General features: G+C 36.5%; 2 protein-coding genes across 2 annotated transcripts; one reads left to right on the top strand and one right to left on the bottom strand.

Moving 5' to 3' along the window:
* The first annotated feature begins 5,352 nt into the window (after positions 1–5,352).
* Positions 5,353–9,634, top strand: LOC132052064 (uncharacterized membrane protein At4g09580-like). Its single transcript, XM_059443413.1, has 5 exons — positions 5,353–5,381; positions 5,520–5,834; positions 8,394–8,664; positions 8,747–8,917; positions 9,178–9,634. Exons 2-5 carry the CDS (start codon positions 5,527–5,529, stop codon positions 9,307–9,309), a joined length of 882 nt encoding a protein of 293 aa, XP_059299396.1. The 5' UTR covers positions 5,353–5,381; positions 5,520–5,526; the 3' UTR covers positions 9,310–9,634.
* A 675-nt stretch (positions 9,635–10,309) lies between these two features.
* On the bottom strand, positions 10,310–13,629 carry LOC132052062 (large ribosomal subunit protein bL21c). Its single transcript, XM_059443411.1, has 5 exons — positions 13,275–13,629; positions 11,542–11,622; positions 10,970–11,071; positions 10,808–10,882; positions 10,310–10,532 (listed from the first exon to the last, which is right to left on the bottom strand). Exons 1-5 carry the CDS (start codon positions 13,566–13,568, stop codon positions 10,446–10,448), a joined length of 639 nt encoding a protein of 212 aa, XP_059299394.1. The 5' UTR covers positions 13,569–13,629; the 3' UTR covers positions 10,310–10,445.
* Positions 13,630–14,208: the final 579 nt, after the last annotated feature.

A 14,208-nucleotide genomic window follows, 5' to 3' on the forward strand; every position in this document is an offset into this window, starting at 1 on the left:
TCAGCTGCGCGATCACGCACCGCAGGCAAGGTGTTACGCCGCCGCGCGATCACCGCGCGATCACCCGCGCGCGAAGTACTGCCTTCTCCACGTCAAGTACCCTCCACGCGCGACCGCGCACCGACCACGATGTTTTAAGAGCCAAATTTCGTTATATTCATTCCCACTTTGTTTTAAACCAATTTTTCGAGGTAAAGAACCCTAAAGAAGTCTCTCAAGCCCTAAGGACTAAGCTCTTCTCTCCCAACCTTCAAGAAACTTTAAGGTAAGCCTATTCCATGCAATCAAGTCAATTCCAACATACGTTCATGATCATTAAGCAAGAATCCATCATTCTTAACATAGGGTTTTCAAGAAAACCCATCTCAAGGTTCAAGAATTCAAGATTTTGGAAATCCTCTTCAAAGCTCAAGTCTTTAATTCAAGTTTTGGAGCGACTAAGGTATGTAGAACTTCCATCCACATGTGGGAATCTCTACGTTCTTCCCCATGCTTCGTTTCTTAATATCCATGAAGTTCAAACCCTAGGGCATTAAACCCAACATATTGGTAGCCCGTATTTATGTATTTATATACATGAACTTTGTATCTATATTCGTTATTGTATTCCTAATTTTCCATTACGGTTATTAGGAACCCTAGCTTAATCCATGAATCATGAATTCTTCCTCATGTGTTCTCATTATGTTTATATGAAATTTTATGATTCTATGTAGCAAGTTACAAGCATGTTTTCAAGTCAAATATATATATAATTTTGAACTATTGTTATTACTCATGAATCAAGAACATGTTTGCAATACTATGACAAGTTATCTTATGAAACCATATTACAAGATATTTCATGAAACCATGTTACAAGTTATTTCGTGAAATCATGATTTCAAGTTATTTACAAGTTATTTCACGAAAATCATGGGCTTCTTAGCCAACTATATCATGTTCATGTTTTTGGGATTGCTTAGTTAACCGAGAAGGCTCAGATAGCCTGAAACTACGTTGCCACCGTAGGATAAGGGTTGTCGCCAGGAGGCAACACCTTCATTATGCTTTTGGATCCTTACATGCTTATTATTACTTAAATCTCATATCCCCCGGCAAGGTGTGAGTGTTCTCTCGGTAGGACGCAAGTACCGCATCATGTTGTCGGTTACACTATAGCATTCCCCACGTTACAAGAAGTTTTATATACATGTATTTTCATTGATTTCTTGTTTTCGACTTTACTCACGTCTCATGCTCATGTTCAAGTTATATTCGGTTTCGAGTTCATGTCCTATACCTATGTTGTGCCATGTTCTTCATTTCAAAGGGTTTTACATACTAGTACTATTCACCATGTACTAACGTCCCTTTTGCTCGGGGCCCGCACTTCACGGTGCGATACCGATTTTCGAGGAGCAACATACACATGCGCAAAGAGGATCACCTCGGTTATCGACTTATTGGTGAGCCCACTCCTCTCGGGGTTCAACATGGAGTCCGCATTAGTATTCGGTTTATGGTAGTCCGTGGCCATGTCCCGGTAGTTAGTATTCGACATGTTTTAGAGGTTTCATATAGACAGATATTAGCTCACGGAGTCAGTTATGCTTTCATGTTTGCAGACTATTACGTTTTCATGAATTTTCATGCTATGAGATAATTTCAAGACTTTATTCCGCAAATTACATTTTCATGATTCATTTAAATTGCATCATATAGATTATATCGTTTTGATGCCCATGTTGACAAGCAAGCCATGAGGTTCGCTCGGACACATGCAAGCAAGGCCCGAGTGCCGTGCTATGCCCAGGCCATGGTTCGGGGCGTGACAGCTCCAAACCCTTATCCAAGCATATTCCACTCCAACCTAAGAGAAAACAAAGATCTAATAGCAAGAATTGAAGTGTTCATGTGTTAGAAGGCTCCCTAGGGTTAATAGATTTCAAGATTTACTTGGGTATTGTAACTAGGGTTTTGCACAAGTTGATATCTTGCCCCAAAGCTCCTTCCTATGAGATAAAAGGTTAGTTTTCATGTTTATTACATGTTGTTAAGCATGTTTAGTTGTTGCATAACTTGGATAAGGAAAGGAAGTAGAGAATGAAGCTTAAATATAGATTTCATAATGTTTTGAGTAGTAAGCTAACTTGAGTTATGATTCTTAGTATAATATGGATATAATCTTGTTATGGAAGGTAATAATGATGATGAGGAGCCGTTGTATGAAAATGTACAAAGGGTTGGTGTGAAGTTATTAGTGTAAGTTGAATATGAGAATGAATATGGAAGACTTAATAGAATATGATCACTTGATTATGATATTGTGGATGTTGTTATGGTTGTTTGGGGGTTGTTTTGTAATATGGTGGAAGTCGATGAAATAGGGGAAATGCTGCCCAATTTTCGTTAGCTCATGAATTATTCTAGTTTGAAATTAAGAGTATCATTAAGGCTTAACTATGGTATGAATCCTTCTAAATGTAGATTTTCCAAGCTTCGACGGTGAACGTTAAGTAGTTAAGAAGACAAAGAGATATGTAAGGCTAACCCTTCTTTCTAAAGGCATGTTTTCCTCATTTTGCGTCTATACGAGATATTCACGCTATTCCTATTCCTATAAATGTTGTAAGCTCATGACCCTCGAGATCCTCTTGATATTGTTGACAATGTTTCTTGTGATTATAATGATAATGATTGTGATGACAAGATAAATTCTAGGGATGCCATCTAAGATATTCGTAACGTCCTGTTCCTAGAAATGCTAGCATGTTCATGACTTTTGATATTTTTGAGATACCTTCGGTAAAAGCTCTTCAAAGTGATGATGATAATAACGATGATGATAATAACGATGATGATAATAGTAATAATGACACGGATGATGATGATGTTGACGTGACTTAAGCACACCTATGTGTGTGTGTATGCGCGCGCGTGTGTGTGTGTATATATATATATATATATATATATGGCTATTATGTAACACTGAGCTTATATGGCCGGGTACGACATCTATCGCGCGCACACCACTGCAGTTGGGTACGTATAACACTGAGCCTTGGTTGGGCCAGGTACGTATAACACCGAGCCTTGTCATGGCCGGGTACGTGAAACATCGAACCTTTTATGGCCGGGTACGGTACTAATACATAAGTAAGCATTGAAAATGGAAGGTTCCTATTAGGAAAAAAGGTGAGAAAACATGATGATTGTCCTTTAGAGGTACAAGTGGCTCTATCATCCCATGACTTTTCTATTTTATGTTATTTCTTATGCTTCTCTTATGATGTTGATTATGCTTTACATACTCAGTACATTATTCGTACTGACATCCTTTTGTTTGTGGACGCTGCGTCATGCCCACAGGTGAACAGGGAGATAGACTCGATTCGTAGATTACTTGTTCAGAGATCGCATTAGGAGAGCTCCATTTGATCTAGAGTCATGTAATGTTGGTATTGTTATTTAGTGTACATACCTATGGGCATGGCGGGGCCATGTCCCGCCTATATGATGTTATATACTTTCTTTAGAGGCTCGTAGACGGTCGTGTATAGCTAGATGTCTTTTAGCCTTGTCGGCTTAAATTTTGTACAATATTTTGTTAGCCTCGTTGGCTCGTGTATATGGATGTGGGCATAGTTGTTGATGTTGATATAAGAAGTGTCATTGCCCAATGAGATTCGTATTATTGATGTATAGAAATCATGAGTAGGCCGTGTGGCTCACTGTAGATGTGAATGTGAATGTGCGATGAGGTGCCGGGTGGGTAGCACCGAGTGCCCGTCATGGCCCTCTGGTTGGGTCGTGACATTGGTCTAAGGAGATCCCAAGCAGATTTACAAGTAAATCTACCACTGGGATCAGGTAGCCAAACTGGATAATCAACCTTGTCTGGTTCAATGCCAATCTTGTCAATATGTTGCCAAATATGATCAAGCAATAGACTGGAAAGAGTAAGAATGTTCTATTTGCCATCATTTATAAATTCAGAGACCCTCACTCTCTTTGCTCTGTATTCAGTAGGTAAAAGGTAAGCAATGGGTCCAAGTCCTATCCAATTGTCCCACCAAAAGGACAGGTTGCCTTGGCTAACATCATCGGGTCACATTTAAAAACAACCACTCACCCTCTACCGTGTTATTTGATATATTTGTTTAAAGTTTTTTTTTTTTTTTTTTTGTTGGTTTTTCATTCGTTCTGCATTACTTTTTTGGGGGATTGCTAATTGGGAATCGTACTGAAAAATAGGATAATACTCTTACAACCAAAGACATCTCGATTCCAAAGCTCGAACTCAAGACGTCTAAATTTCACCTTGTTCGGATAGTTAAAACGAAAATTATAAGACTCACATTGCATAATAAGAAAAATGAACAAGTGCTAATACTTTATTATTTTCAATTTCAGAAACAAAAATTAAATCTACTTGAAATTAAATCTGTAATATATTTGATTTTAATAAACCTTCTAGATACTTGAAAGATCATTTTAGCTTTGATGTGATTTGAGTCAACAAAGCTTGTTTAATTATTTTTCACTATGACCTACTTAGAATCATGCATGTTACCAGATTTGTAATGATGTACTCTTTCTCTTTGAAATTGAATACTTATAAAAATTTAGTGATTGATACCTAAGTATTAGATTCTAATTATAAATTAATCGTTCTTTTTCTTTTTTATATGCTTCTTTTGGTACAATTTTTTTTTATTAAAAAAAGAAATTAAAGAAATTGTTTTTTCGATACTCAGTCCCTTGAAAAGCGGGTCCAAACAATCCTAGTAGTCATTTTCTTACTACCACTTCAGTCATCATTGACTTCTCTTTTCATGCGCATCCCATTTTTTTTTTTTTTTCCTTTTCCCAATAAACCAATATTACTCCATGTAGGATATTGGTTTGCATTTTAACCAATATATATATATATATATGTCAAATTCCTAATTTAAACATTTCACCGTCCTCTTTGTTTTTTTCAATTCAACTCAGTTCAAATCTCAGCTACCAATAGTCTCTTTTGCTGCTCATTTTTATTTATGTATTTATTTATATTCCCAATTGGGTGTCCAATTTAATTTCAACCCTTTAATTTTTCTGTATTTTTTTGTGGATCTTTGGGGTTTCAGTAATTCTGATCTTATATAAGAAAAAAAAAATTGTTGTCTAATTTGATTAAATCTCAAATTTTTCTGTATTTTTGGGGATACGTTGGTGGGATTTGATTGGTTTCAATTTATATTCCAAAAAAAAAAAAAAAAAAAAAAAAACAAATTTGTTAATCGATTTGAATTTCTTGAATCTTGGGGGTACTTTTTTTTGGATTATCTTTGTGGGGTTTGCTGTTTCTTGAATTTTTTGGTGAGATTTGATTAAAAATTTGTTTTTTATAAATACAAATGAATGAAGAATAGGGTGTCAAGTACATCATCATTGTTGTTATCATTTGTGGGGTTTTCTTGTTTTTGGGAAGAATAGTTTGTTTCTTGAATTTTTTGTGGTGGGGTTTGGATTTTTTTTTTTTTTTTTAAATTCAAATGAATGAAGAATAGGGTGTCACGCACATCATCATCACCAGCATCATTGTTGTTATCAATGGCTGCACCAAGGAGTTTAGTAGTAGATACTGAGAGGTTGCTTACAAGGGATGAGGAAAAGAATTTAGATTCACCAACTGGTAAAAGGTATAAAGAAGGGAAATTTCCATTGTCAAGGTGGGAGTTTGCAGCAGCTTTAGGTGTATTTGTGGTGTTCTCAATAGGGCTGTTTTCTATATATTTGACAATGCCAGCTGCTGAGTATGGGAAACTTAAGTTGCCTCGTTCGCTTTCTGATCTTCGGTTGCTCAAGTAGGTGATGATTGTGTTTGATTTTGTGTTGCTTTTCCTGCTTTTGATTGGTATAGTTTGCTGTAACATGGAACTTGCATCTCTGTTAAATTTAGCTGTATCATGGTTTTTGCTTGGAATTGCTAAATTTCTTGTGCATTTCGTGTCGGGTGTCAAATGTAAAGAGACCATAGTTAATGGCGGAGTCAGGATTTCACTAAAGGCAGTCAAAATACAAAGGAATAACTACACGAAGAATTTCAGGGAATTTAACATGTATTGTATATATACATAAAAGAATATATTTTTACCCATCTAAACAGTGTAATTTTCTAGTGAAGGAGTTTCAATTGACCACCCTTTGATCAAAGTGGCTATATAGATGCTACCGACTTTAGTAGCTTGTGCGGTTAAATTGCTATCCATTTCCGTGATTAAGCTCCTGTGGGTGTCAAATGTAAAGGGACATAGTAACTTGTGGGGTTAGGTTGCTAATCATTTTCGTGGTTAAGCTTCTGTAACGTGCCACATATCGAGTGTTACTTAGGGCTTAACGCTGTTACGTATTTCAGGTGCTTTTGTTGTGTGATTGTAATCCTGCAGTGTGTCGTGTGTCTATCTGGTGTGGCCGCGAAATATGTAGTCAATCATATACCTTTTATGTGAATGTTTGAAGTATAAAACAAAGCTTTGATTACTTTTATTTTAGGATTCCAACTATCATATATTTAACATTTCGAGAACACTAAGCATGTGCAGCGAAGAGGTTGGTTGAGCCCTATATATGCGGTTCGCACTAATTGCACTACAATTAGTTTTGAGCTGCATGTAGGAGCAATTATTTGTATATTTCCTGTAACATTTTTTATGCAGCATTCCTCCTCAAATGCTTCCTTGTGTGTGCGCATTTGTTTGGGTGTGTGTGTGTGTGTGTGGGGGGGGGGGGGGGGGGCAGAGAGGGAGTGTCACTTTCTCATTCATACTCTTAGTTTCAGAATTTGGGGCCTTAAATTTGATTATAGAATATAGGAAATTATTTAAGTTAAATCTTAACTTTTTTCTGGTAAAAGAAAACTTCTCGTTGTTTCCAGTTTAGATTTCTCTTCCATTTGAGTGTTTTGTCTGTGTGCCAGGAGAAGTTCAGGTGTGATAATTCCAGGCTGTTTCTCATTCAGTATGTTTTTCTACTAAATGCTTTTATTTAATCTCCTTAAGACTTGTGGTTTCCTTAGATCAACTCATGAGTAGGTGCTTAGATGGAACACATATAGAATGGCAAGGCTTAGGTGCTTAGTATCACTTTTCATCTTATGCCAAGAACATGTAGCAGATGGAAAATGGTAGGTAGAGCAGTTGTTTGTGGGAAGCTCTGTCAAACTGATAAACGGGTTATATCACCTAGTACCAATTTCCAGACGTTCAAGTACATAAGTACTATTGTCAATAGAATGCCTATCTCATCAAAGTAATACATATTGAACCATTTGATTGAGCCTATACCGCTTGATCTCTGAGTTAGTTAAGAACAAACTAATCAGAAGCTGATACACATTATGATGAAAGGAAAAATACAATTTTCTTATAATGGAGTTTAGGTGTAATTTTATTATGTGGCCCAGCAGTCGATGAAGTGGGTGAGTGCGTGAAAACGATGGGAATCTTGGGATCAAATCCCAACAGAAACAAAAACGCCAGGTGATTTCTTCCCATCTAGCCTTGGTTGGCAGAGTTACCAGTGTAATAGTCGAGATGCACGCAAGCTAGCCCGGACACCACCGTTATTAAAAAAAATGTATTCTATTGTGTACCGGTTGTTGAGATAAATTTTGCAAGATTGTGCAGGACAGTGCTCCAATGTCTAGTAAAGTAACAGGATCCTATAACATTTCTGCATAATAAAAAACCATTATGAGTTAACTGGAATGATTAAAGGCAGTTAACTGGAATGATTTAAGGCAGATTATATGTAAAATGGAGTGAAGAGCCGAGGGTCTTTCGGAAACAGCCGTCCTACCTTGGTAGGAGTAAGGTCTGTGTACACTCTACCCTCCCCTGACCCCACGTTGTGGGATTTCACTGGGTTGTTGTTGTTGTTGTATTCTTTCATAAAAAAGTTTTTTGTTCTTTGAATGTGAAAATCTGATGCAATCTACTAATAATTTAGTTTTGCTTTTCTAATTCAACCTCTATGAATTGGCGAGTCTTCAAGTCTCTTAGAATGCGAGTCTGTTACCTTTCTCAAAAAGTCTCTTAAAATGCGATTAATGCTTGGAAATCAAGATTGGTGTGGGATTTGGCAAGTATGGGGCCCTACTGGTCCGGATCTCTAATAACAAGGTTCACTTTCAATCGTTTGGATTAAAAACCATTAGCAGTCTTTTTACCGTCGTTCATGATTCATGAATGTCTGGTTGTAATGTTGCTTCTTAATTAAAATCTTTTTATGTATAGGTTCTGTTACCAAGTGTTATTTGTGGATATTGTTTGACATGAAATTTTAATATGATGTTTGACCTCTAGTTTCTAGTTATTATTTGGTATCATTCTGTTATAACTTATTATCTTGATTGTGTCCTTCAGGGATAATATTGGAACATATGCCAAAGTTTACCCTGCGAAATTCATTCTGGGTTACTGCTCAACATACATATTCATGCAGACATTTATGATTCCTGGGACGATATTCATGTCCTTACTTGCTGGAGCACTTTTTGGTGTTTTCAAAGGGCTTTTCTTGGTTGTCTTTAATGCTACAGCTGGTGCATCATCCTGCTTTTTTCTGTCTAAATTAATTGGCAGGCCTGTAGTTAACTGGTTGTGGCCTGAAAAATTGAGATTCTTCCAGTCAGAGGTCTGTGATCTTCTGAAACTGTTTACTGATAATGTGCTGCTGATCTACCAATTTCATACTAATGTGAAACTTGTGGTTTCAGATAGCCAAGCGTCGGGATAAGTTGCTCAACTATATGCTGTTCTTGAGAATAACTCCAACATTGCCAAATCTTTTCATCAATTTGGCATCTCCAATCGTGGATATACCGTTCCATATTTTCTTCTCGGCCACACTGATTGGTCTCATTCCAGCCGCATATATTACAGTCAAGGTAATCTTTCTTCAGCTGGTAGTAGTTTCCTGTCATGCTTGTCCGTATTTGATATACTTTTCAACTGTATTACTCAATTTTGTTCCGTATTGGCGTGTGCTTCTCGACCAGCTGCATTCAACTTAGCCTCGGACCGGACCCAAGGCTAAGATGCATCTTTTGTTGAGGCTCCCAATGCCAATTTCGCTTCTGAGACCTAAGTGATCACTCCTTTGTATTTTTGTAATCTCATATGTGATGTTTTCTTTTTAACTTGTCAGGCCGGCCTAGCCCTTGGTGAGCTGAAGTCAGTCAAAGATCTATACGATTTCAAGACCTTGTCTGTGCTCTTCCTCATTGGTTTTATCTCGATATTACCTACCATCCTGAAGAGAAAGAAAATATACGAATAGAGCTCCTCCCAGGAGGCCAATTGGATCCTCTTGGAAAGTAACTTATAGAAAATATAGTTTAATTTTATTTTTAGAGCAAATCGGAGAGGCAGAACTTAGTGATAGGTCTATATTTTCTATATGGCACCTGAAATCCACATTTAACTGCCCAATGTGTTGGGAGTATAGTGGAAAATGTTGTGTTTTTTACCAATTCCTTATGTTTTTACCCTGTCATTCGTTGTCCGACCCAAAATTACCAGTAGTATTGTTTAATGTATTGTCAAATGTAGCAGATAGATATTTTTATGGATTCTGATTCAAAAATTCATCTTAGTCATCTTAACTGCCATGTTTATGGAAACACAACATTGTGATATCTTTGTAGAATCTCTATTTTGTCAGACTCGGTTATATTTTGTTCGAATGTGCACGGCACGGAAAACATGCGGAAATGGTATAGGAATAATACATATTTTGGGGTAACATTTTCTGTAAGAACATGTGAAAGGGTCCTACTAAATAGCTTGTTTTTTAGTAACCGGTTTTTACTTCTGTAAGTTTGTTTTTAATTTAACTTTGGTGAAAACATATGAATCATCAAAGGTTATCATAGATAGCAGCCACGTGTGTATCAGTCGATGTTTATGATGTGCACTTATCCATGAGATCATTTTACAAATATTCTTTAACTAAGAAAAAAATTAAAATTTATGCATATGGCAAAGAAATGAGTGGATTAGCTAATTCATCTAGGTTTTCATCTCTCCATTGTCAATAAATTTGGGAACAATGCAACTCAAATTTCTCTTTAGCTTCATTTCAATATATAGTACTAACATTTCCCTCAGTCTATGGAGAAGCGTTCGGCTTAACAATCTCTTAACCTCAATTCACATATTAATATCATGTACATGACATGTTTAGTACTTGAAAGGAAGATAAAGACATCATCATAATCACTTGCAATCTAAAAGATGATGAATGAGGACATCTTTGGCCTAGGGAGTGCAAAGAATAATTGGCTGAACACAAATCAAAAGGAGATTTCTTCAAAGTTCAAAACTCAAGTACATTGATCAACCAAATGATACATGCAAAGAAGCAAAATGGGTAGAAATTACAACAAAAGATGAAGTTCAACGGGGCTTCCGAAGTCACTTGGCAGCTTCAAGGTCCGCAAGAGTGACTGCTGGTGAGTCTTGATAACCAGTAATGCCCATTATTCTTATCCGAGTAATTGGCTGCATCATTAACAGAAACCAAATTAATTTGGGATAAGCAAGGACAATATATGACATTCTGCACAAATATCAGTTTAAGGGCATTTCTCATACATGGCTGCAACTTGCGAGATCACTAATTTAGAATGTTTTCATGTTGCTGGGAATTATTTGCGACATAGATAAAATATGATAGACTACGGTAAGTCTTGCTTTACTGGCAAACAAATAGGTTAAAAGAAAATATCAATATACTCTATAGTTGTTCTAATATCACTAAAAAAGTTATTTAATACCTGTCTGTGACCAATGTTCCTTCTGTAGTTCTTCTTTCTCTTATACTTGAAGACGACAACCTTCTTATCTTTCAACTGCATGGGATTTAAAAAATGAGCCAAAAAGAGATGTCAAGTAAACAAGGTATACACAGAGGAAACAGTGGAAGAATGATGTCTGACCTGCTCTTCAACAACAGCATGGACTGTTGCATTTGGCACCACTGGTTTTCCAATCCAAGTACTTGTTTTTGTTCCCACTAGTAACACTTTGTTTAGGATAATCTGCAGAATTGATCGAGCACAGATGTTTCAAAACAAAGATACTGAGTCGTGGAAGAAATCTGAAATAGAGTATTGTCACTATGCCAAAGAGTAATCTTGACATAAAATAAAATACTATACTGGCGAAAAATTCCTCTAGTTTCAACTCCAGGGCAGTAAGTATATGCAATCCAAAAATCCTCCTAATCCCTCGTATTACCCTTATATCAAGTGTTAGAGATGTATTAAAGACAATAGAACGATGGGAAGCAAATGCCAATATTGGTTGAAACTGATGCCTTTTGATATCATTGAGGAATTGCTGCAAGCAAGCTCTATTTAATTGTACACCACAATGTTGATATGAGATAGGGAGAACAGAGGAAACAACTAACATAAGTAAAGCCAAGGCCATAGAGAAGGTAACTAGATTTTGGAAAACTAAAAAAGAAATAAGCCGCCAATCAAGAAAAGACAAAGAATATGCTCACCTTGTCATTGACATTTGCACCTTTAAGCCTCTGGGTGTAGATATATCGCCCAGGAAAGACAATATATTGGCGAGATCCGACCTATCAATAATGAGAGAGGAAAAATGAACAAACAGCCTAAATTATCAATGACCAGCCCAATGAAGTTATTGTAGGGTAGTGTCCCGTTCATTTGAGAAAAAAAGAAAACAAAACAAAATAAAGCATGAAGGAGTTTGACAGCTAGAGGACTTGAAAACTTGAGCAGTAGGAACAGTGATCAGATTGAAATAGCAGCTATAAATCCCCTTGAAAGAGTGAGTATTTTCCACATGGAGAAGAAAATATCCATCAAACAAGTAGTAGCATGAATGTTTTCTCCAGTTAAGTACAATAGTTGACAAACAATAAAAGATGAAACCGAAATCAAAAAACAACAATTACTAGACTTTTTCTTAAATGTTCACATGCACTTTACCACAAACTTGTACACTTGAATAGAGATATATGCCCTCTGGCAAGTATATAACACCTAAAGTTAGAACTAGATGATAGTTATATAACTTAGAATCTGCAATTTGATCCCCTTGAGCACATAACTAGAGGAAGTGCCTACCCAAATAGATGGTCCACTTCCAAAAAAGAAATTACACTAAAATCAAAACAGAACATAGACTGAGATTTTGAAATTGGATGGCATCCAGAGCACGGCATAAAGGATATACCAAGTACTAAACCTTCTTAGTGTCTTCAGCATAACTATAGTTTTATGATTTTTGTTAACACCACCCCTCCACCGAGAATACTAAGGACGCAAAAGGTAAGTTCAGTTTATTTGGCACGGACTATTTAACATTGCCCAAAGTCAGCATGACTGTGAAGTCCACATAACACAAACACATAGACATGCATATTGTTCCTTTAAGACACCCTAAAAGATGTCACTAAACCTAAGAATGGCATAAATGGCATTGATATCAATAGCAGCACGAAACAATTCCATCTAACACTCTCCATGTTTTCACAACATACACCATAGGCAGCATCAATGTCTCAATACTACTTCGGCAAACACGAAATTTGAACAAAGTGTGCAAGGTATGTAGGGACATTCTTTCCTGAGGACTTTTTCCTGCCAGAAATATTTGACCTTGGAAACACATTTTTTTCTTTACATTTTCTAGTAGTTGGTCGCATATACAGTACAAGGTGTAGGATAGACACAGCCAAGTAAGGGGGTTCAACTGAATCCCTTCGGTCGGAAAATCATAGTGTGCAAATAGGCAAAAAAACAATTTTTTTGGAACTTTTGAATCCCTTTGAATTAAAGGAAGTTTTTGTCGTAGTGACAAAGGTAATTCAAAATTTGTTTCAGATTGCAAATTTGAATTTTTTGAATCCCATTGTTAAAATTCCTGGCTCCACCACTAGGTATGACATATTGCTCTTGTGATATTAAAGGTTGAGAACATGCCAATCTTGAACCAAAGTTGTAATCTTTATAAAGGAAAATGACTTCCGCTTATAAGGGAAGAAATCATTTTCACTTTTGCGGAGAATATTTTCCTCTGAAAAAACCATTATGAACAATTCCAGGTAACCAAACACTGGACAACCTAACATTTTCCGCCAAACTTCCAAATTCCTCATAAATTTCCAATAAAAAACCAAATTGCACCCCATATTGAATTCAAAATTTAAAATGAACAGATAAGCATACACAAATTAGCACATAAATGAAAGTGAGTGGTCACCATAACAACAGCAAAGATTTCTTCCCGTTTTGGTTCCAAGCTCGTTTCTTCAACAACTGGGGTTGCTTCAGGCTCTTCAACTTCTGCTACTGAAACTTCAGATTCTGAGAATTTGGGCACAAAAGAGGATAAAGAATTGGGTTTTGAGAAACGGAGACTTAGGGAAGAAAATGAGTTAGAGAGAAAGGTGACATTGGAATTTGCTTTGGGAACAGAAAGGGTGTTTAGAAAAGGTTGGTTCTTGGATAGTGTTGTTGAGGATGAAGTAGAAGAACACAGGGAAAGAGTAGCCATTGTTGGAGGGAGAGAGGCTCCTTGACAATTCTGAGTCTCTCTCAATCCCCACTTCTTTTTTTATCTATGAAAGCCTATCCTATCCTATCTGCAGTTGTACTTAAATGACAATTTTACCCCCTGAACTCTTTTTTTTTTTTTTTGGAATAAAAAACACATTAGAAATGGTATATATTTCTTGATATGGCATATTATGTCTCTGTCCACCAAACACAAATAACAGATGGGAAGAAATAACCTAATATTTTGTCTTGCTGGGAATTGAATCTGAGATCTCATCATGCGCAACTCACTTTATAGACGGCTAGGCAACACCCTTAGGTGTCAAAAATTCTTATCCATATAATATGGTCTTTTACACTTGAACAAGATGATCTAGAAGACCGGTTAGGGATTCATATGAATTCAATAGCCTTTATTATTAACTATTAACTTGAGGTTGTTATAGAAATTCACGAGCTTTAAATCACGGATTCACCTTTGCACTTGAATCCATCATTTTTGGATTTTGACTTGAGGTTAATTGTATTAGCCTCCAATCTCAATATTGCGATTACCTATGCTGCCTCACATTTAACTACATTTACTCGGGTTCGAGTTTCCTGGGTACGGAGTTGTCTTTTGTTAGGGAGCACTTTAC

Source organism: Lycium ferocissimum, chromosome 4 (genome assembly GCF_029784015.1).
Source record: "Lycium ferocissimum isolate CSIRO_LF1 chromosome 4, AGI_CSIRO_Lferr_CH_V1, whole genome shotgun sequence".
NCBI lineage: Eukaryota > Viridiplantae > Streptophyta > Magnoliopsida > Solanales > Solanaceae > Lycium > Lycium ferocissimum.

Coding starts and splice junctions, on each gene's coding strand:
- LOC132052062 (XM_059443411.1), bottom strand. CDS start 13,568: ATGGCTACTCTTTCCCTGTGTTCTTCTACTTCATCCTCAACAACACTA. Junction 11,072..11,541: donor GTGCAAATGTCAATGACAAG/GTGAGCATATTC, acceptor TCAATTCTGCAG/ATTATCCTAAACAAAGTGTT. Junction 10,883..10,969: donor ATGCTGTTGTTGAAGAGCAG/GTCAGACATCAT, acceptor AATCCCATGCAG/TTGAAAGATAAGAAGGTTGT.
- LOC132052064 (XM_059443413.1), top strand. CDS start 5,527: ATGAAGAATAGGGTGTCACGCACATCATCATCACCAGCATCATTGTTG. Junction 5,835..8,393: donor TCTGATCTTCGGTTGCTCAA/GTAGGTGATGAT, acceptor TGTGTCCTTCAG/GGATAATATTGGAACATATG. Junction 8,918..9,177: donor CCGCATATATTACAGTCAAG/GTAATCTTTCTT, acceptor TTAACTTGTCAG/GCCGGCCTAGCCCTTGGTGA.